The sequence below is a fragment of the Macaca thibetana genome, chromosome X, assembly GCF_024542745.1.
Source record: "Macaca thibetana thibetana isolate TM-01 chromosome X, ASM2454274v1, whole genome shotgun sequence".
Classification (NCBI taxonomy): domain Eukaryota; kingdom Metazoa; phylum Chordata; class Mammalia; order Primates; family Cercopithecidae; genus Macaca; species Macaca thibetana.
The window spans coordinates 56,652,316-56,675,193 of record NC_065598.1 but is presented as its reverse complement, the minus strand read 5'-3'; the positions used below and the strand labels follow the sequence as shown (position 1 = coordinate 56,675,193).

Here is a 22,878-nt window from a genome sequence, read left to right as displayed (position 1 = left end):
GAACTAACATTTGATCCAGCAATCCCACTACTGGGTACCAACCCAGAGAAAAAGTCATTATACAAAAAAAGATATTTGCACATGCATGTTTATAGCAGCACAATTCGCAATTGCAAAAATGTGGAACCAGCCCAAGTGTTCATCAATGAGTGGATAAAGAAACTGTGGGATGTGTGTGTGTGTGTGTGTGTGTGTGTGTGTATACACACACACATATACATACATATATATAGTGGAATACGTATATATAGTGGAATATATATATAGTGGAATATATATATAGTGGGATATATATAGTGGAATATATACATATATATGTGTGTATATATATATATACACTACTCAGTCATAAAAAGGAAGGAATTAACGGCATTTGCAGCAACCTGGATGGAATTGCAGACTATCATTCTAAGTGAAATAACTCGGGAATAAAAAACCAAACATTGTATGTTCTCACTCATAAGTGGGAGCTAAGCTCTGAGAATGCAAAGGCACAAGAATGATACAATGGAATCTGGGAACACTTGGAAAGGATGGGAGGGAGGGCTGAGGGATAAACGACTGAAAATTGGGTTCAGTGTATACTGCTTGGGTGATAGGTACACCAAAATCTCACAAATCACCACTAAAGAACTTACTCATGTAACCAAATACCACCTGTTCCACCAAAAACCAATGGAAATTTTAAAATCTAATAAAAAAAGAAAGAATGAATGTGCTTATGAGATCCAGAAAATTGTCTCAAGTGGGGGGAAAAAAACACAGAATTACTTGCTTTAAAGAGGATGTAGAGAGATCAGGGTAGAATGTTTATTCAAATAAATAATAACAAAACATTTTTCAAACCTCGAGAAAAATATAAATATCCAAATACGAGAATGTTAAAGAACACCAAGAAGACTCAATCTAAATAAGATGACTGCAAGGCATATAATAATCGAGCTCACAAAAGTCAAGGACAAATAAAGAATCCTAAAGTCGGGAAGAGAAAAAACCAAATAACATGTAAAGGACCTCTGATACGTCTATCAGCAGACTTCTTAGCAGAAATCTTACAAGCCAGTAAAGAATAGGATGACATATTGAAAGTGCAAAAGGAAAAAAATGAAAGCTGAGAATACTGCCAGCAAAGTTATCTTTAACTTGAGAATATCCACAAAGTTATCCTTAAAACATGAAGGACAGATAGACTTTCACAGAGAAAAGCTGATGAAATTCATTACTAGACCTGTCTTTCAAGTAATACTGAGTTCTTCAATATGAAAGGAAATGACACAAAAAGGCAAGAAATCATCTAGAGATCTAAAACTCACTGATAAATGTAGATACATAGACAAATTTAGAATATTATAGTACTGTACTTGTATATAAACCACTTATATCTTTACTGTGAAGACTAAAAGACAAAGCTATCAAAAATAATAACAGGCTAGGCATGGTAGCTCATGCCTATAATCCCAGCATTTTGGGAAACCAAGATGGGTCAATCACCTGAGGTCAGGAGTTCAAGACCAGCCCAGGCAATATGGCGGAACCCATCTATACCAAAAATACAAAAAATTAGCTGAGCATGGTCGTGCACTCCTGTGGTTCTAGCTACTCAGGAGGCTGAGGTAAAAGGATCACTTGAGCCTTGGGGGCAGAGGTTGCAGTGAGCCAAGATTATGTCACTGTACTCCAACTTGCGTGACACAGTAAGATCCTATCTCAATAATAATAATAATACAAGCAATTTTAAGAGACAGACAATATAAAAAGATATATAGAAACAACAAAAAGTCATAAGGGGGGATGGAGTTAAAGTGTAGCACTTTTTCAATTTTCTCTTTTTTCTCCATCATCGTCAGAGTTGTCTTTAGTTTAAAACAATTCTTTAGAATAGTCTTGCAAGTCTCCTTGTATCCATGAAGCAAAAGTCTGTAACAAATATACAAAAAATATAAAGCAAGAAATTAAGATATACTACCAGAAAAAAATCACTTATACACAAGGAAGGACAGAAATAAAGAAAAAAAGGACTTAGAAAACAAGCAGGAAGCAAATAACACGATGAAAGTTGTAAGTCCTTACCTATCCATAATAATATTGGCAGTAAATGGAATAAATTATCTAATCAAAAGACCTAGAGTGGCTGAATGAATCAAAAAATAAGACCCAAAGTAGATTCTGTGTACAAGAAACTAATTTTACTGATAAAGACATACAACAGACTGAAACTTAAGGAATGGAAAAAAGATATTCTATGCAAATGGAAACCAAAACAGAGCAGGAATAACTATACTTATATCAGATAAAGTAGATGTCAAGCCAAAAACTGTGAAAAGAAACAAAGAAGGTCATTATACAATGATAAAAGGGTCAATTCAGCAGAGGATATAATAATTGTAAATGTATATGAACCCAGCACCAGTGCACAGAGATATATTTAAAAATATTAGTACAACTAAAGAGAGAGGTAGATCCCAAAACAATAACAGGTGTGGACTATAACACCCCACTTTCAACACGGTAAAGATCATCTAGACAAAAAAACTAACAAAGAAATGTCAGACTTAATCTGCACTATAAACTCAGAGGACCTATTACACACTTAGAAAACATTTCATCCAAAAGGTGCAGAATACACATTCTTCTCCTCAGCACATGGAACATTATCTAAGAAAGACCATATGTTAGGCCACAGAATAAATCTCAACAAATTTTTAAAATATTAAAATTATATCAAGTATCCTTTCTAAATACAATGGAATAAAACGATAGAAATAAATAACTAGAATTTGAAAACTATACAAATACATGAATATTGAACAACAGGCTCCTAAATGACCAATGGGTCAAGGAAGAAATTAAGAAGGAAATTTTTAAAGTTTCCTGAAACAAATGAAAATTAAAGCACAACATACCAAAACCTAGAGGACACAGCAAAAGCAATACTAAGAGGAAAGATTCTAGCAATAAATGCCTAAGTCAAGAGAAGCATAAAAACTTTAAATAAACAACCTAAAAATGCACCTTAAAGAAGTAGAAAATCAAGAACAAATCAAACCTTGAATTAGTAGAATAAATAATAAAAATTGGAGCAGAAATAAAATTGAAACTGAAAGACAATACAACAGATCAATTAAACAAAAAGTTGGCTTTTTGAAAACATGACAAAAATCTACAAACCTTCAGCCAGACTAAGAGAAGACTCAAATAAAATGACAGATGAAAAATTAGACTGGGGTGTTGGGGGCAAGTGGAGGGAGAGCATTAGGACAAATAGCTAATGCATGTGGAACTTAAAACCTAGATGACAGGTTGACAGGTGCAGCAAACCACCATGACACACATATACCTATGTAACAAACCTACACATTCTGCAGTTGTATCCTGGAACTTAAAGTAACATTAAAAAAAGAAGAAGAAAAATGAGACATTACAAGTAATACCACAGAAAATAAAAAGATTATTACAGACGATTATGAGCAGTGCCAATAAATTTTAAAACCTAGAAGAAATGGGTAAATTCCTAGACACATACAATCTACCAAGATTGAATCATAAAGAAATAGAAAACCTGAACAGACCAATAATAGGTAATGAGATAACAATGGTAATAAAATGTCTCCCATCAATGAAAAGCCCAGGATCTTGTGGCTACACTGCTGAATTCTACCAAAAATTTAAGGAAGAACTAATACAAATCCTACTCAAATCATTCCAAAATATCAAATAGGAGGGAATGCTTCCAAACTCATCCTGGAAGGCTAGCCTTATTCAGATACCATAACCAAGGACACCCCAAAAGAGAAAATTGTAGGCCAATATTACCAATAAACATACATGCAAAATCCTCAACAAAATGCTAGCAAACTGAATCCAACAACAAATTTAAAAGATCATTCGTATGATCAAGTAGGATTAATGTTAGGGATGCAATGATGGTTCAACATACACAAATCAATAAATGCGATATATCACATAAATAGAATAAAGTACCAAAACCATAAGGGCATTTCAATAGATGCCAAAAAAAATTCAATGAAATTTAACATCGTTTCATGAAAAAAACTCTCAACAAAATGGATATAGAAGGAGCATATCTCAAAAGAATAAAGGTCATGTATGGCAAACACAGCTAGCATCATATTAAATGGGAAAAAACCTGAAAGCCCTTTGTCTATGACCTGGAAAAAGACAAAATAACTGCTTTTACCACACAAAAAATATTATTTTCATGGGGTACATGTGTGGGCTTGTTCCATAAATATACTGCATAATGCTGGGGTTTGGGCTTCTACTGAACCCATCACCCAGATAGCTAACATAGTACTCAATAGGTAGTTTTTCAATCATTCCTCTCTTCCTCCCCCTTTTTGGAAATCCTAGTGTCCATTATTTATATCTTTATGTCCATATGCATCCATTTTTTGCCTCCCGTTTATAAGTGACAACATGCAGTATTAGATTTTCTGTTTCTGCATTCATTCACGTAGGATAATAGCCTTCAGCTGCATCCATGATGCTGAAAAGGGCATGATTTTATTCTTTTTGGTGGCTGTGTAGTATTCCACGGTGCTTTCACCACTTTTATTCAACATAGTACTGGAAATTCCAACAAGAACAATTAGTTAAGAGAAAGAAACAACACCCAAATTGGGAAGGAAGAAGTTAAATTGTCTTTATTTGCAGATAATATGATTTTATATTTAGAAAAAATCTAAAGACCCCACCAAAAACGAATTGGAACTAAGAAACTGATTTTATTTATAAAATCAACATATAAAAATCAGTAGCATTTCTAAATGCCAACTGTGAAAAATGTAAAAAAGAAATAAAGAAAGCAATCCTTTTTACAATGACTACAAAATATAAAATACCTAGAAATAAACTAAACCAAAGAAATGAAAGATGTCTGCAATAAAAATTATAAAACATTGATAAAAAATAAAGACCACACAAAAGTAGAAAAATATCCATGTTCATGAGTTGGACTAATTAACATTGTTAAAATGTCCATACTACTCCAAGTTATCTACATATACATAAACACAATCTATGTCAAAATACCAAAGACATTCTTTATGGAAACAGAAAATAAACAGTCCTAAAATTCATATGGAGCTACAAAAGGATCAGAATGGTCAAAGCAATCCTGAAGAAAAAGAACTAAGCTGGGGCATCAAATTGCCTTACTTCAAATTATACTATAAACTTATGGTAACCAAAACAGCATGGTACTGGCATATGAATAGACACCTGGACCAATGAAACAAAATAGAGAACTCATAAATAAATCTATGCATTTATAGTCAACTTATTTTCAACTAAAGAGCCAAGAACACACACTATAGTAAAGACAGCCTCTGTAATAAATGTTGTTGGGAAAACTGGGTATCCATACAGAGAAGAATGAAACTAGACACATCTATCTCTCACCATATACAACACCCAAATCAAAATGGATTAAAGACATAAATCTAAGATCCAAAATTATGAAGTGACTAGAAGAAAACTTTGGGGAAAAGCTTCAGAATATTGGTCTGTGCAATGATTTCTTGAGTAAGACCTCAAAGCACAGGCAACCAAAGGAAAAACGGGAAAATGAAATCACATCAGCTAAAAAACTTCTGCACAGCAAAGGAAACAATCATAAAATGAACAGACAACCTAGATAACAAGAGAAAATATTTGCAAAGTATTCAACTGGCAGGGGATTAATAATAAAAATATGTAAGAAATTCCAACAACCCAATAGTAAAAAATCAAACAATCTGATTTAAAAATGGGCAAAAGAGCTGAGTAGACATTTCTCAAACTAAGACATACAAATGGACAACAGATATATACAAAGTGTTCTAAATCACTAATCATCAGGTAATTTTATATCAAAATAGCAATGAGATACCATTTCACCCCAGTTAAAATGGCTATATCAAAAACACAGAAAATAAAAACTGTTGGTAAGGAAGTGAAGAAAGGGGTATCCTTGGACATTGTTAGTGGGAATATAAATTAGCATAACCATTATGAAAAACAGTGTGGTAGTTCCTCAAAAACTAAAACTAAAAATTCCATAAGATCCAGCAATCTCACTATTGGTTATATATCCAAAAGAAAGGAAATCAGCATATCAACGAGCTATCTGCACTCACATATTTATTTGCAGCACTGATCACAATAGACAAGATATGGAATCAACTTAACTGTCCATCAATAAATAAATGGATAAAAAAATGTGATATATATATAAAATAAAATATTATTCCACCATAGATTAAGATTAACCTAACACCTATTTAACTTTTTAATATGTTAGTCAATACATTGTTTTTATTGTATACCCATTTGGTTTATTATCCTAAAACATGTAACTGAAAACATCTTACTTGATATAGCAACCTAATATTGTTGATTATTTTCAGAATTATAGGATACTGTGAAAAACTATGACTCACAAAAAAAAATTTAAATGATGTCACTTTATGCGGAATAAAGTTTGTTAAGTATTGTAATCACATTCAAAAATAACTCTTTAAGTTTAAAATAAACCATGTCTCTAAATCTAAAATATGCCTACACAATGCTGTGGAGAAACACTTAATATATGTATTCGCGAGTATGTATGCTACACATTTGCGTATGGTCGTAATGGATTCATGTCGCCATAAGTGTATACACATGGTATTTCTATGTTAATTGGTAGGTTTCCAAAGAATGTGAGAAATGTCTGAAAGATGGAAAACAGATGGAGCAGGAGACCTGAGGGGAGGAGCTAGAGAGCTTGAAGGATTCAGTGAGCAGAGACAGGAAGAGAGAAAAGGCCACCTACATGTTCCACTGCTGTGAACTGTGGAAAGGGAAGGAGGAGCCCAGGAGGGGCCCCAGGGAAAGAAAGGCAGACCTACTCTGTGTTTAGAAGAAGGGAAGACATCAGTACTAAGAGGAAACTAACACTGCAGTCTTGTGCAGAAAAAGGGCAGAGACTACAGCCACTGCAGCAGGGAAAGGTGGCAGCCCCATGTGGCTGAGGGGCGGCCGCCGCCAACAGGGAGGCAGACGGCCAGCCAGCCAAGCGCTGGGGACACCGCTGCAGTGCTCTTTGCCAGGCTCTCCGCACTCCTACACACGCTCCTCATCTACGGATCCTATCCTCCCCGCTCTTGCAAACACTCACACAGTCAATCGCCTGTTGACCCTCCTTCGGCACAGGCTCACAGCAGAGGCAGCAGAGAGGTGTCCGATTTGGGCACCCGAGGCCCGCGATCCGCAGCGGTGGGGGCCAGGCAGGGCAAAGCCATTGGTGGGCACCAGAATGGAGAGGGGGATGGGAAGGAATCCAGCAGGAGACAGGGGGTGGAGGTGGGCGCCAGGCAAGGGTGGGGTGGGGGAGTGCGGTGGACAACAGGGGAAAGGGTAGGAATAGGAGCCAGACAAGGATTTGAAAGTGACACCCAGGAAGCAAGGGAGGTAGGTACCAGGGAAGTGGTTAGGATAGGCAGTGGGGGTTATGGACAGCAGCAGGGGCACAGAGGGCATGAGGGTAGTGGGTGCTGGTCAAGGCCGCTTTGCAGGGGATTGGGAGTGGACTCCAGTGGCAGCAAGGGGTTCGGGGAGGGCAGTGGGCTCTGAGCTAGGAGGACGTGGCCCAGCCACTTCTGCAGAGTTCCTAACCACAGACAGCTCTACTGCACCACTCCAGCCTTTCCCCACAGCCCAAAGGAACTTAAGAGGGAGAGCACTGCAGGCATGCAGCCAGATTTCCAGCATTGCTTCCAGGCTCCTAGGGGAACCTTAGGCACTAGCGCAGAGTATATCCAGACATGGCTATAGGGAAAAGTTTGCCTCGTGGCACACTGGATATGTCTCTCTATCCTCTCTCCTCCCCCAGCAGGCATGAAGACCCCCAACGCACAGGAAGCCGAAGGGCAACAAACCAGGGCAGCTGCAGGACGGGCCACTGGGTCTGCAAACATGACAAAGAAAAAAGTCTCCCAAAAGAAGCAGAGAGGCAGACCTTCATCCCAGCCCCGCAGGAACATCGTGGGATGCAGAATTTCTCATGGATGGAAAGAAGGAGATGAGCCCATCACCCAGTGGAAAGGAACCGTTCTGGATCAGGTGCCTATAAATCCCTCTCTTTATCTGGTGAAATATGATGGAATTGACTGTGTTTATGGACTGGAACTTCACAGAGATGAAAGAGTTTTGTCTCTTAAAATTCTTTCTGACAGGGTGGCATCATCTCACGTTAGTGATGCCAACCTTGCAAATACCATAATTGGCAAAGCAGTGGAACACATGTTTGAGGGAGAGCATGGTTCTAAGGATGAATGGAGGGGTATGGTCTTAGCTCAAGCACCTATCATGAAAGCCTGGTTTTATATTACCTATGAGAAAGATCCTGTCTTGTACATGTACCAGCTTCTAGATGATTATAAGGAAGGTGACCTCCGCATCATGCCAGAATCCAATGAGTCTCCTCCAACAGAGAGGGAGTCAGGAGGAGTTGTAGATGGCCTGATAGGTAAGCATGTGGAATATACCAAAGAAGATGGCTCCAAAAGGATTGGCATGGTCACTCACCAAGTGGAAGCCAAACCCTCTGTGTATTTGATCAAGTTTGATGACGATTTCCATATCTATGTCTATGATTTGGTGAAAAAGTCCTAACTGTTAGGGTAAAATTTGGCTCATGTGTGGAAATAAATGTATAATTTGTAGACATGAAAAAAAAGTTACCTTTCAGTGTACTGAAAGCCTATGGAATCCCTGATAACCCAACATCTTTGCCAGCATTAACTGTTGTTTTGTTCTAAAAAATACAAATTTGTGTGTACGTGACATGCTGTGTGTAAGCGCTTTGTCTTGTTGAAAAGATCAGGTGTGTTTGGTAGATGGGGCATGAAAGGAAGGAACAGCTGTCAATTTCGGCTGTGAATAAAGTTCAGTTAGAATCATAATCAGTCATTTAAAAATGGCACCAGACTTAGCTGGTCTGGTCTGGAAGGGGCAGGGGAAAGAACAAGAGATTAGCTGTCTCGGGGAGAGAGGAGGAGGTGACTGCTTAGGAAAAGGTGGAAAAGGGCCAGAAAGGGAGGGGATTCTTGGGAGAGGGGATGACCTATGAGGAGGAAACCTCCAAATGGGAAAGGAGTGAAGACTAACAGAGGGAGAGTGAGATCTTGGGGCTTAGAGGAAAACAGACAGAATAAATTGAGAACAGAGGAACATAAAGAAGTTTAGAAGATGGACCAGAGTAAGGGGGAGAAGTATCAACCTGACAGCGATCTGGGGAGAGGCTAATGGAAACACAAAGGAAGAGTTGCGTGGGTTAGGGTGTTGCAGGGATTAGAAGAGGGCCACTGAGGAAGAAAGAATTCAAAGAATAAAGACTGAGAGAGGGAGTGGGAATACAGGAAAAGAGTTGTGGGCCCATGAGAGATGGGAAGGTCAAGGAAAATGTTGGACTTCTGGCAGTGTCCATATTGCTCTTCCTGGCTCTATGCACAAAGGAAGTGGCAACTGTCAAAGATGCTGGACGCATTGGAGGTTCCTTAGAAGAGCTTTCTGACAGGAATGACTCAGTCAAGTTAATCCGGAGCCAAGTTTATGCCCATAAGGCTTTTCCTGTTTCAGGGAGTTCATGACACATCCACCCAGCAGAACCCCAGCCCTCAGCCTAAACACACTAACATGGTGCCCCACAAGTGCTGGGCTGTGGGCTGCCTCCTCACATTTGTCCTGCACTAGATAAGCAATCCTGGTAGAGGATGGGTCAGTGGGGCTCTCAGAACTTAAGAGATGTGCCATCTTGCATTTGGAAAGTACTTTATCCAGAAAAAAGGAAACCTTACTGAACTCAGGTGCAGCAGTCTCATCACACCAGTTCCTTCTGCTGGAATGTTTGTTTTCTATCTAGAGACAAGGTGCATCAGAGGATTGAGCCTAGTGTTTCTCTCCACGGTATGGGGAGTACTTGTCTGTCCATGCTTCTTACAGCAGCTGCCTGAAACCATAGGTGGCTCCAACCAATGACCCACTAAAAGAGACCTGCTGTCCCAAGAAGCCACATTCTGGTTAGACCTTCCCCACAAAGCTGGTGTCTGCATACCCCTCACAGGCACCTGTTGGCCAGTCTTGCCTACCCAAGCTCACAGAAATCTGTGATAGAAGTCTGTGAAGCTCTTTGTTTCCAGGTGAGGCAGATGCCATGGGGCAGTCGGGCTGGAAGTTGTGACTTGGTATAACTCATTCAGCTGTACAGTATCACAAGGAAGTGTCAAGGTTGGTGGGGAGAGGGAGCAGCAACCCACCAAAAGTCCCTCAGAACTATGGTGTCTGATGCAAAGATAGATCTGTGTATTTCTCTTCCTCCCCTCCTTGCCTTTCCCCAGTCTTTCTCCTGTAGCCCATCTGAAAACCCTCTCACTAGTTTCTGCAACCACACCCTTCACTAAATTATACCTCTGACCCCAAAGAAAGAGTGCTGGTGACCCCTGCTGCCCAGGTTACCCTAACTCCATGGATAGTGGGAGATGCAAGGAGCTGTCAGGAGTTGAAAGAAGATGGTAAATAGAGTTTATTCTCTGCACCCAACATGGCCTGAGGCTGACTGCCTCAAGAATTACACAAGGCAAGCCTACCTCACCGTAGCAGGGATTAATTTTCATGTATACATCACACAATTCAGTCCAACAAATACCAGCTGACTGCCCAGGGACCAATCTCAGTCAGCTGCCAGATTTTGTTTCATCTTTGTGTTTTCATTGTTTTCTGTTTTTAATTAAGTACTTTAGACATTTGAGAGATTTCACACAATGAAAATTTATGTTTCTGGCATCTCCTGAAAGTGAAACAGAACAATTACAAACAACAACAACAACAACAACAACCACGTGAGGATTGGGGCCCTCATTCCAACAAGGATACATGCAGCTGGGCCTTAGGTAGGTCCTAGTCCAGTTTAGACTCCGAATACCCTTTCCAGTTGGCCACACCCCCAGCTGGCCTGCTTCACACTAATAAAATGCACAGTTGTTCCCTGGAAGCGTTTGCACTTGTGACTGGGGCTACACCCTGGAAACACTGCCCCTTTGACTTGCTTTGATCCCATTTGCTTTTAAATTTACTTGTTTTATCTTTACCCCACAAATACTTACTTCAGGTGGGCTCTCTGCCAGGCATTCTTCTAGGCACAGATACTGATGATGTAATAATGAATGAAAGAAGCAAACTAAAATTCTTATCCTCATGGAGCTTTCATTTTAGTGTGGGGGATAGACAGTAGCCAAAATGAATAAGCAATTATAATGTGTATTCATAGTGACTAGTGTTAAATAGAAAAATATAAAGCAAGGAATTGGGATAGAAAATTTCAGGAGGGAGGCTGAAACTAGATAGATAAGGTGTCCAGGGAAGGCCTTACTGAGAACTTGGCTTTTGAGTCTCACCTGAAGGCAGTGGGAGAACTCACCCTATAGCTGTCTGGGGAAGGAGCATTCCAGGTGGAGGGACAGCAGGTGCTGAGGCCCCAAGACAGGTTTAGGCTGGCATGTTTGAGGAGCAAGGAGGATGCTATCATGTCTGGAGCTGAGTGAGCAAGGCAGAGAAAAGCAGGAGCTGGTTTCAGAGAGGTAATGGGGATGAGAGAGAGAGGCAGACAGCTTATAGCCCTGTAGGTTTCAAAATGCAATTTGGCTTTTACATGGAATGTGATGGAGACCCATCCATGTATTGATAGTGGAGGGGAGACAAGATTTGTCTTAGTTTTACAGGATCACTCTGACAACTTGGAGAATAGTTTTTATTAGTATATGATGAATAAAGGGAGAATAATTAGTAGGATATTCCAATTATTTTGGTAACCGATAATGGTGGGTTTCAGTATCCTGGTGGTAGTAGACATGGTGAAAATTAGTTGGATCTGGCTGTTTTCAGGTATACCCTGCATGTTTTCCTATTTGATGATGTTGTGCAGTGGAAGATAAATATGAGTCAAGGACTACACCATGTTTTCTGGTCTTCTTTTGAAGATCTTAAGAGAAACAAATTCCCAGTGAAAACCATAGATGACAGAATTGGGCTCTATACTCAATGCCTAGATTGGGCCTCCCCGCTCTGGATAACTCCCATAGCCATTATATTGGAAACCACTGATATGTTATTTTGGCAATGGGCCAACAAAGGGAGTTTGTCACAGATTTAAAACTGTTAGTGAAAAATTTAATGTACGGCTGTTCAAAAGTTCTTAGTATTCAGACAGGGCTTCAACCTGTATTCTGTTTGGAAAAGAACAGATGTTTATACTTCAGTAGATTTGTTCAAAATTCATTACATATATCACGTCCCATTTCCCATTCCCCAAGCCCATGTGCTATTATTGGTACTGAGAATACATGAGTTAAAATGTAAGAGAGTTTCATATTAATGATCAGTGATGGGATCACACACAATTAATCAGTCTTGGTTCGTGCACTCATCACAGTAAAAGAGATATGGTCAGAATCCTCCAGCTCTTTTCCTTAGGTCACTACTGGACATAGATGGAAGTTTACACTGTGAAATTCCAAGAGTTTTTCTTTCCTCTCAGAGATTACGGTACATTTCCTAGTAAATCATTTCCTATATTTATTTTTGGTAGGTAATGATAGGTTCAAGCAGATCTGTAACATTTTTGCTTTCTCTTTCAGATTGAAATTGTACCACATCTCAAGAAAACGTTACAGTTACGTACAGTTAATGTTTCAGAGGACTAAGAATGAAAAATCTTTACTCTTTGTAAGTTTGTAACCATTTGAGAGAACAGCACCATAATGACACATTTGGAAGTCAAAATACCCCCTTGGTATTTAATAAAAGCTGAACTGGAGGACATGGTTAGATACGGGGCTTCAAGGACTTCCTAATATTTCACCCAAACACAAGCACAACTGGATAATGATGGACTTCTCTGATACAGCCGCAAAGCTTATCCTACGTTTCAGAATGAATTAGAGTGTCTCTTCTGTCCAAAAGAAATAAACCCAAGAGATAAATAAAATGGTTTTTCACATGTCCAACTCCTCTCACACTCACCAATTAGGAAAGCCTTTGAGAGATATGCAGCCAGGGGAATTAGGGTGCTATTTGGCAAATGCTATACACAGTACTTCATAGAAACAAAATGGAATTTTTTAATTTTATGCAGTTAATATGTTGCACAATATACCTGAGAATAATTTGCAATGTATTGTAGTTAGAGGTTAGATATTTTCAGTGTGGCTTTAATGTCCTTTTAAAAATCTATTTCGGAGGCATCTGAAATAAACTATAAGTTGCTGAGCTCACTAGTTTAAATAAGTAATAGCACATATTAAAGAGGGACCTCACGAAGTGGGAGCATGATTCCACTGACTCCCCTAAAATCTTCTTGCCTCTGTCTTGAAGGAAGTAAACTATACCACTGATTGACCACAGGAGTGGCTAATTAAAACCACTAGTCTAAAAGACACTAAACAGTGGGCACATGAAAACTCTTTCGCTAAAAATCGCTAAACTTTAAAATGTTGAATGAAATATGACAGACCTCCTTTTAAATGTATAGCTGAGCTTTAATATTGTGAGGGAAGTCAACAGGGACCAACAATTAAGAAAGAACTGCAAACAACAGTAGTATGCACATAACCTGATGCTTTGGCAACATGGAAGGAGAGGGGTGCTGTCTCAGTAACTAAAGGATTTTAAAAAGAAGATAAGGCCTTAAGTTCGATAAATTTGGCTGTTGGAAACTAAGATCTTCTCACCTGCATTTCAACTCTCCACATAAATAGCCCCGAACTATATTTTAAAAATGTAAACCAGATTATGCCACCCTCCTGCTTAGAATGCTCCAAAGGCTTCTTATTGCAGTTAATATACAAAACAATCTTCATGCCTTATTCTGCATGCGCTAGATCATGCATTCTCAAACAGAATGATATTGCCCCCAAAAGGGGGAAATATGATTGTTGGTGTGAGAAGTGGAAAGATATGAAGTTTTACAATGGTTTGTGTCCTCCAAAGCTCAACTGTATTTGACAAAATCTTATACTTTAGAACTTAATCACTCTTGTTTTCTTCGATATCACAGGAACATTGCCATTGAGCTCATGGAAGATACATGAAATGTATGCAAGACCAGCACTACAAAATCATAGCAAATAGATGACTTTGATTGTAGGACTTTCAATCTATTGCTCATTCTTGAAGTCATATGTCAAGAAGTGGCCTTTGTGTACCTACTGGCTGCCACTGAGTGACTATGTTTGATCCTCGATGTCTGGTGTGTGACTTGGGCTTTGAGAATTAAATAAAAATAGTTAATATTTAACTTTACAGAAGTTATTTAACCCATCATAATTTCTGTCAAGTACTAAAAAGAAAAAATGATAATATATGAATATCTAGCTGCTAGTTACAACTGATTTTGTCATATCAAGCAAAAGTGAAAAGTTAAATTCACAAAAATAACTTTGAAGAAATTAATTTAATGTTTTCCATTGTTTCACCTTTTCTAGAAAAATGTCGTGAATAATTTTTTAAATGTGATTACATCACTATTATGTATTTATATAAACTGCCAATTTGCATACATACTTTGACACATTATAATTTATGTAAGTAAATACATTCCATTAAAAGTCACTTAGCAAATACACTTATACAGTTAAGTTAGATATTGCTAGCTTTCTAATTTTTAATTTAACTACTACCTTCAAATTTTATTCATACTTAATCCTGCATACAGGTTGATTATATATAAAATACAGATATACATGCATTTATTGACTAGATTATAGAGTACATCATTGGTATTCAAATTTCATGAGGAGACAATTAGGAAAAAGAAGAAAATCCTTATAAAGCCATCTAGTGGGGAGGGGATAATAGTGAAATAAGTTGATGGGTGCAGCACAGCAACATGGCACAAGTATACATATGTAACAAACCTGCACGTTATGCACATGTACCCTAGAACTTAAAGTATAATAATAAAAAATAAAAAATAAATAAAAAAAGAATGAAGAAGCAGTGCTCTAGATGATCTCACTCTTTTGCGATTCAAATATGGTCTCCTTTTTACTACATATTACAGCCATACTAACATTTTTTTCTATTCTCAAAGGTAACAAGCTTGTTTCCACTTCAAAGTCTTCATGCTAGAGCTATTTCTTACCCCCAGAGATTTTCATAACTTTTCATAAGTGGTTGCTTCTCATATTCAGGTCTTGACTCAAATATCACCTGTTCAGAGATTCTCTCCTTCTACCCCATAACCTTGGTGTTTCTTGCTCTGTAGTACTTACCACTATGTGAACTTGTCTTTTAGATTGTTTATTTTCTGTCTTACTCCACTAGAATAAAAACTTTGAATGCAGGAATCTTGTCTATCTAATTCATTCTAGTAATGCAGTGCCTATGAAAGGGTCTGGAACATAGGAGACACTCTATAAACATTGTGGAGCAAGTGAATTATTGCATGACAATTTTATATTTTCAAATAACCTATTATAAATCCCTTTGCATTTGTTGGTCCTTTTTTCTGTATTGCCAGTTTTCTTTCCTATTGTTTTATTTTTTCACAAAACTTAGACATATGTTTTGCTATATATTCTACTAATTTTCTATTTTTTCACTTCATCAGTCTCTGCATATTTTAGTTACTTCCTTTAAGTTTCCACGGCTATCTATAATGATAATTTCTGGCTAATTTTTAAGGGAAATAGTCATTACTATAAATTTATCTTTGAATAGAGTTCTGGCTGTAACTGGCACATTTTAATATGTTGTGTCCTCATTGCTATCATTTCTCAAGTTCTCTGTTGTTAATTTTTTCTTATTTTCTTTTTGATTCAATAACTTCTTGGAAGATTGCTAAAAATTTATAAATACTGGGGGAAGGCCAGACAAAGCACATATATATTCTTAAATAAAAGATAGTCTTCTTTATCTGGAAAGGTTCTTTTATATCAGGACAGGTAACATTAAGAAGGAAGAATGTGGCAACATTGAGAGAAGACAAAGATACCTACCTCATCAGCAAAATAGGCACCATCAACCCTCAAAATAGATGGAATGAGAAATGTCACAATTGGATTGCATTCACTTGTTATCGCAGCATTGTTTGAAACAGCAAAAATAGCTGGGGGAAAATCTTGAATGTCTATCAATACCAGAACTGTTGAATACATTGTGTTTATGTATCACTTGAAATAGTATACAATTATAAAGAAGATGTTTTAGAAATATATATAGATGTGTCGTTGCACACAAATGTAAAGAGTATGATCCCACTTATGTTAAAAAGTGAGAAGGACTTCCAAATTCCGATGTTTACGTTTATATTTATATATTGTTGTAGTATCATACAAAATGGTTTGGAAGAACATATACCAGGGATTTAACACTGGTGAAGTGTGACTGAAGATGGAACGTGAGAACACTGGGATGTCCTGAGAGGTGGCAAGGAGTAAAAGGAAATGAGATAGAGAAAGGTCTATTTCATTCATCATAGATCTTTTCATTGTTAAAAAGATCGCAGTAAACCATATTAATTTTTGGTAATTTTGAAAGATAGTCTTAACTAATATTAATGCATGAAATTTAAAAATAAGTGATTAGAAGGCTATTTTTTATTCTCACAAGATTGAATATCAGGATCACCTCTTTAAGACAGAGAAATCTAAAGTATATGGAAAATAATACATGTGAGGTGGAGAGACTGGAGTCCGGAAGCCTACCTCTTCCTTTGAGGGAAATATAAGAGGCTCATCACTTTGTTGATAGCGTTTATTTAGGGAGTTATTTACTAATCCTGGTATATTTTTTCTTGTAGTGCAAATGAGAATGATGCCTTTTTACCTCATGCTTGTTTTTTAGATAGCTCCTTATTCCTTATTTGCAACTGAATACTGGATTTTTTAAGTCTGGAAGTAATGTCCCATTTCCTGATATGGGAGCTGGTTGGATGAATGAGTGCCTGAGAATGTATTGTTTCATATAACTTAAAAGTATAACGGTATTGTCTAGGGATACTATATAATTTAAGTCTGGGAACGCTAAGCCATTTAAGATGCCCTCAACTGTAAGTAACAGAAAACCCAGATTCAAATTGCTTTAACTATAAAGAAACTTGTTACCTCATAACTTGGAGTCAGAAGTAGGACTCCAGGGATGGTATGATCAACAGCAAAACGATAAGATCAAAGCGCACAGAGTATTCCTATTCTCTCTTCTTCCATCTTCATTACATAAGTTTTGCCCTCAGGATGATTACAGATATTCCAAAGGTCATATAAAGATATAGCATCATCCTAAAAAAGAAAAGGGAACATTATTTCCTGTTTCTTTTCTTAAGAGTAAATAAATTTTTTTCAGAAGTCTTCCAGCAGATATACTATGATGCTTAATTGACCAGGATTAGATCACATGCCCAATGCCAAATCAATCACTTACAGGAAGAATGGCATCACCATAACTAGCTTAGACTAATCTTCTAAAGTGAGATGAATATTCAAAAGTCAGTCAGTGGCCATAACCACCTACATGTACAGAATGTGTCACTAGGACAGTCTCCCTCTTTTTGCATAGGCTGGCTCCATTCTGTTCTTTGGGGTACCTTCATTCTCAATCTATTGATGATAGTAAAGTGAATAGAGCAGCTTAATCCTCATATCCTTTCGGGTTCACTCTCTTCCAATGGAAACTGCCACATGCCTAGGAGTTTGTGTCTCATTGGCTTTGACTAGGTTGGATGCTTATTCCTAAACTAATCATTGCAACAGTAATTCCATACCCTGAAAAGTCAGACTTGTTGTTCCCAAGAGGAAAATTGTGGCACTATTACCAGAAGAACGGTGATAAGATGCTAGGCTGCAGTATCAATTGATGTCTATTACAATTAAATATATTTTTGCAGCTCAGCATCTATATAAACCTTTCCTGCTATATATACATGTCCAAATATTTCTCTAATTTTTACTTTGATCAGCTACTGATAGAGTATGAATTGCTGTCTATTTGGAAAATATCTTTGCAAGAATAACTGCTACTTTAACTTTTTAGACAACAGATTAGTTAATGATTGTTTTTGAACTTTAAATAAATTGAATAGAATAATGTGTGCCCCTTTGTTCTCTGGCTTCTTTTTTCAACATATTTGAGAGATTCATTCATGTTTTTCCATGTAGTTGTAGCTTGAATATTCTCACTACTGCATGATATTCCAATGTATGAATATACCCCAACATATCTAGTATATGGTTGATGGAAATGTAGGTGTTTTTTAGTTTGGAGTCATTACAAATAGTTAAACACATTTTTTTCTTTTTCAAACCACTATTGAGGTATGATTTACAGTCACAAAGCTGTGCCTATTTAATGTATACATCCTAAGGATGAACACATATATTTCATAATAAAAAATAGGGTTTGAGATTTTAGTAATAGGAGACTAAACAGTTCAAAACAACTTTCCCTAAAATCTGAACAAATTGAGTAAATCTGAACAAATATAGTAAAAAAGAAAATCCGCTCTCAATGGCATCTAAAAGCTGAGAAATACGAAATAATTATCTAGCTGAGATAGAAGGAGAACAGATCCAAGAGGCAAACAGGGCATTTGGTGGATGTTTTTCTACTGGGAAAGTTTACCCATTCTAGAGAGAACCACTGAAAGACTTAGATGCTCAACAGAACTTGTGACTGCTTGTTAAATATATGAATACAGAATCTGGAGTCCAGAACCTTGGTAACTCCCTAACCCCTTACTTTTCATTGAAATTCCAGGGTTGAAATCCTAGGAGTAAGAGTTAACCATAACTTTAAAAAAGCCTTCGCTGAAACTACAACATATATGCAAATTGCTTCCCATAAAAATTGTATAAACTTTCACTTGCATCAGCACTAGATATGAACCCCTTTTTTCATGATCAATGACATTAAGTAACATTTTAATGTTCTTTCATACTTTGTTGAATCAAGATTATTATTTCTATTTTTCCTTGTAGACGTTATTTTACTAACTGTACTTGGTCTGTTAACATCCGACTCATCCCCTCATTCAAATACCATAAGTATCTGAATAAGAAAGATACCATTAAGCAATGTTTTGTTTACAGAGTTTTTGGTTGGTTCATTTGCTTTCTGGTCAATTTTATTTGGCTGCTTTTTACCTTTTAATAAATCAAATATTGATATTGGTACAACATTAGTATACAACCTTTCTCAAAATATTTAAAGAATCATTTTAACATTCCTTAAAGAATACCCAGTGTTTCTCCACTGATTTATAAAACTATAACTTTTATCTAATTATTTCTTAGGAAGTTATTTTTTGCAAAGCTTTCTATTCCGATACATAGATCTGATTACTCATTATTGTAGAAACATTATGTCAAATGTCCAGTACTGGGAGAAAAGCCAAATTATAAATCACTTTAAAATTGAGTTTTATGGACCAAGCACAAGATATGTAACAGGTGCTCAACAAATATTTGTTGAATGAAAAAATCGATTAGAAAGCATCTAATTTCCTGGAAAAATTAATAGACATGAAATTACAGATAAAAAACAATCTCAGTTTTGCAAAAATTTAGGAAAAAGGGGGAAAAAACCTATGAGCATTAATATTTTGCTGTGAGGCCCTCAAAAATGGGAGATACGACTGCAGTTGATGATTTTCCTCTTAATATTAATTTCCCAAAATTTAGATAGTGCTCACATTGTACATGCACTTATCTTGCAATAAAGAAAAGGGAAAAAATCCCTTAAAAACAAAAACAAAAACGTCAGGAAAGATCAGACAGGAAAAATTAGGTAGAGACTGGGTCAAAACGGCAGACTTACCATAGTGAATTTCTCTGTTCCAACTCCAAATTCTTTCAAAAAGAGGAAAGACATATTTAGGTGTAAAGAATAAATCCATAAGGGCAAGGGACTGGGCGCGGGGCGGGGTGGGGGAGCGGTGTGGGCGCGGGGCGGCGGCAAGGCGAATTCCAAGAAGATGGAAAGCAGATAGGGCAGGAGGACTAAGAAGGTGGGGGTGGGAATCAAGGGGCCCTGAAACGGGTGATGAAGGCGCCACAGGGTTCCGAGGACTACTGTGGCACCAACTACTCTGAATTTGGGAAGAGGCGGAGTCAGAGCCTATAGCTTCTCCAGGGCTCCAGGCTGTGTGGTGGGCGTGGGAGCCTGGTGGAGAGGAGGGCGCGGTGTTTGGCAGGAAGAGGAGGCCTCTCTCTGGGCAGGAAGCTGCGCTACGGAAAGAGGGAGGAGACTGCGGCGGCGACAGCAGGGACTGGTGGAATCCCGATGTGGCTGAGGGGCCGCCACCGCCAGCAGGGAGGCGGAGGGCTAGCAAGCCAAGCGGTGGCAACGCCGCTGCAGTCCTCTTTGCCTGCCTTGCCGCCCTCCTAGACACGCTCATCTACGGATCCTACCCTCCCAGCTCTTGCAAGCATTCACTCGGCCGGTCGCCTGCTGACCCTCCTTCGCCACAGGCTCATAGCGGAGGCAGCAGCGAGGTGTCCGATTTGGGCACGTGAGGCCCGCGATCCGCGGCGGTGGACGCCAGGCAGGGCAAGGCCATTAGTGGGCGCCAGAATGGAGAGGGGGATGGGAAGGAATCCAGCAGGAGACCTGGGGTGGAGGTGGGCGCCAGGCAAAAGTCGGGTGGGGGAGTGCGGTGAGCTACATGAAAAGGGGGTAAGAACGGGAGCCAGACAAGGATTTGAAGGTGAGCTCCAGGAAGCAAGGGCGGTGGGTATCAGGGAAGTGGTTAGGGTAGGCAGGGTTTGTTGTGGACAGCAGCTGGGACACTCAGGGAAGGAGGTCAGTGGGTGCCGGTGAAGGCCGCTTTGCAGGGGATTGGGAGTGGACTCCAGTGGCAGCAAGGGGTTCGGGGAGGGCAGTGGGCTCTGAGCTAGGAGGACGTGGCCCAGCCACTTTTGCAGAGTTCCTAACCACAGACAGCTCTACTGCACCACTCCAGCCTTTCCCCACAGCCCAAAGGAACTTAAGAGGGAGAGCACTGCAGGCATGCAGCCAGATTTCCAGCATTGCTTCTAGGCTCCTAGGGGAACCTTAGGCACTAGCGCAGAGTATATCCAGACATGGCTATAGGGAAAAGTTTGCCTCGTGGCACACTGGATATGTCTCTCTATCCTCTCTCCTCCCCCAGCAGGCATGAAGACCCCCAACGCACAGGAAGCCGAAGGGCAACAAACCAGGGCAGCTGCAGGACGGGCCACTGGGTCTGCAAACATGACAAAGAAAAAAGTCTCCCAAAAGAAGCAGAGAGGCAGACCTTCATCCCAGCCCCGCAGGAACATCGTGGGATGCAGAATTTCTCATGGATGGAAAGAAGGAGATGAGCCCATCACCCAGTGGAAAGGAACCGTTCTGGATCAGGTGCCTATAAATCCCTCTCTTTATCTGGTGAAATATGATGGAATTGACTGTGTTTATGGACTGGAACTTCACAGAGATGAAAGAGTTTTGTCTCTTAAAATTCTTTCTGACAGGGTGGCATCATCTCACGTTAGTGATGCCAACCTTGCAAATACCATAATTGGCAAAGCAGTGGAACACATGTTTGAGGGAGAGCATGGTTCTAAGGATGAATGGAGGGGTATGGTCTTAGCTCAAGCACCTATCATGAAAGCCTGGTTTTATATTACCTATGAGAAAGATCCTGTCTTGTACATGTACCAGCTTCTAGATGATTATAAGGAAGGTGACCTCCGCATCATGCCAGAATCCAATGAGTCTCCTCCAACAGAGAGGGAGTCAGGAGGAGTTGTAGATGGCCTGATAGGTAAGCATGTGGAATATACCAAAGAAGATGGCTCCAAAAGGATCGGCATGGTCATTCACCAAGTGGAAGCCAAACCCTCTGTGTATTTCATCAAGTTTGATGATGATTTCCATATCTATGTCTATGATTTGGTGAAAAAGTCCTAACTGTTAGGGTAAAATTTGGCACATGTGTGGAAACAAATGTATAATTTGTAGACATGCAAAAAATGTTGCCTTTCAGTGTATTGAAAGCTTATGGAATCCCTGATAACCCAACATCTTTGCCAGCATTAACTGTTGTTTTGCTCTAAAAAATACAAACTCGTGTGTACATGACATGCTGTGTGTAAGCGCTTTGTCTTGTTGGAAAGATCGGGTGTGTTTGGTGAATGGGGCATGAAAGGAAGGAACAGATGTCAGAGATCTTGTGGCTTAGAGGAAAATACACAGAATAAATTGAATAGAGAGGAACACAAAGAAGCTTAGAAGAGATCCAGAGTAAAGAGGAGAAGGATCAACCTGACAGGAATCTGAGGAGAGCCTAAAGGATACACAAAGGAAGAAGCTATGTGGGTTAGGGTGTTGGAGCAGTTAGAAGAAGAGGGCCACTGAGGAAGGAGGAATTCAAAGAAGAAAGACTGACAGAGGGAGTGGGAATACAGGAAAAGAGTTGTGGGGTGTGGGGCCCATGAGAGATGGGAAGGCCAAGGAAAATGTTGGACTTCTGGTAGTGTTTACATTGCTCTTCCTGGCTCTACGCACAAAGGAAGTGGCATCTGTCAAAGATGCCAGATACATTGGAGGTTCCCTAGAATGGCATTCTGACAGGGATGACTCAGTCAAGTTAATCCGGAGCAAAGTTTATAACCATAGAGCTTTTCCTCTTTCAGGGAGTTCAGGATGCTGCTACCCAGCAGAACCCCAGCCCTCAGCCTAAACACACTAATGTGGTGCACCACATGTGCTGGACTGTGGGCTGCCTCCTCACATTTGTCCTGCACTAGATAAACAATCTTGGTAGAGTATGGGTTCGTGGGGCTCTCAGAACTTAAGAGATGTGCCATCTTGCATTTGAAAATA

At 39.0% G+C, this 22,878-nt stretch overlaps 3 protein-coding genes across 11 annotated transcripts in view; 2 read left to right on the top strand and 1 right to left on the bottom strand.

Annotated features, from left to right (window-relative positions):
• FAAH2 (fatty acid amide hydrolase 2) overlaps window positions 1–20,234 on the bottom strand; it is a 294,424-nt gene extending 274,190 nt beyond the window's left edge. Inside the window, exons 1-2 of the mRNA XM_050776927.1 lie at window positions 19,849–20,234; window positions 17,142–17,315 (exon numbers count right to left, since the gene is read on the bottom strand). The gene's annotated coding sequence lies outside the window, so the exon portion shown is untranslated. The remainder of the gene's footprint in view (window positions 1–17,141; window positions 17,316–19,848) is intronic.
• On the top strand, window positions 6,855–8,826 carry LOC126946556 (spindlin-2-like). The gene is made up of 2 exons (XM_050777021.1): window positions 6,855–7,218; window positions 7,874–8,826. Exon 2 carries the CDS (start codon window positions 7,879–7,881, stop codon window positions 8,653–8,655), a length of 777 nt encoding a protein of 258 aa, XP_050632978.1. The 5' UTR covers window positions 6,855–7,218; window positions 7,874–7,878; the 3' UTR covers window positions 8,656–8,826.
• A 44-nt stretch (window positions 20,235–20,278) lies between the features above and the next one.
• LOC126946541 (spindlin-2) lies at window positions 20,279–22,134 on the top strand. Of its 9 annotated transcripts, none has more exons than XM_050777005.1 (3): window positions 20,279–20,580; window positions 21,185–21,411; window positions 21,715–22,134. In XM_050777005.1, the coding sequence occupies exons 2-3, from the start codon at window positions 21,187–21,189 to the stop codon at window positions 21,961–21,963; spliced, it is 474 nt and encodes a 157-aa protein (XP_050632962.1). In that variant the 5' UTR covers window positions 20,279–20,580; window positions 21,185–21,186; the 3' UTR covers window positions 21,964–22,134. The 9 variants fall into 9 exon arrangements, with proteins under 9 accessions (XP_050632962.1, XP_050632958.1, XP_050632960.1 ...); XM_050777004.1 differs by lacking the exon at window positions 20,279–20,580 and adding an exon at window positions 20,595–20,737 and having other exon boundaries at window positions 21,182–21,411; XM_050777001.1 differs by having other exon boundaries at window positions 20,279–20,525; window positions 21,185–22,134.
• Window positions 22,135–22,878: the final 744 nt, after the last annotated feature.

Excerpts from the sequence above, each read along its gene's own strand:
- LOC126946556 (XM_050777021.1), top strand. The coding sequence starts at position 7,879 with ATGAAGACCCCCAACGCACAGGAAGCCGAAGGGCAACAAACCAGGGCA.
- LOC126946541 (XM_050776996.1), top strand. The coding sequence starts at position 20,605 with ATGGAGAGGGGGATGGGAAGGAATCCAGCAGGAGACCTGGGGTGGAGG. Across the intron at positions 20,738-21,181 it reads AGCCAGACAAGGATTTGAAG|CAGGCATGAAGACCCCCAAC; the intron begins GTGAGCTCCAGG and ends CTCCTCCCCCAG.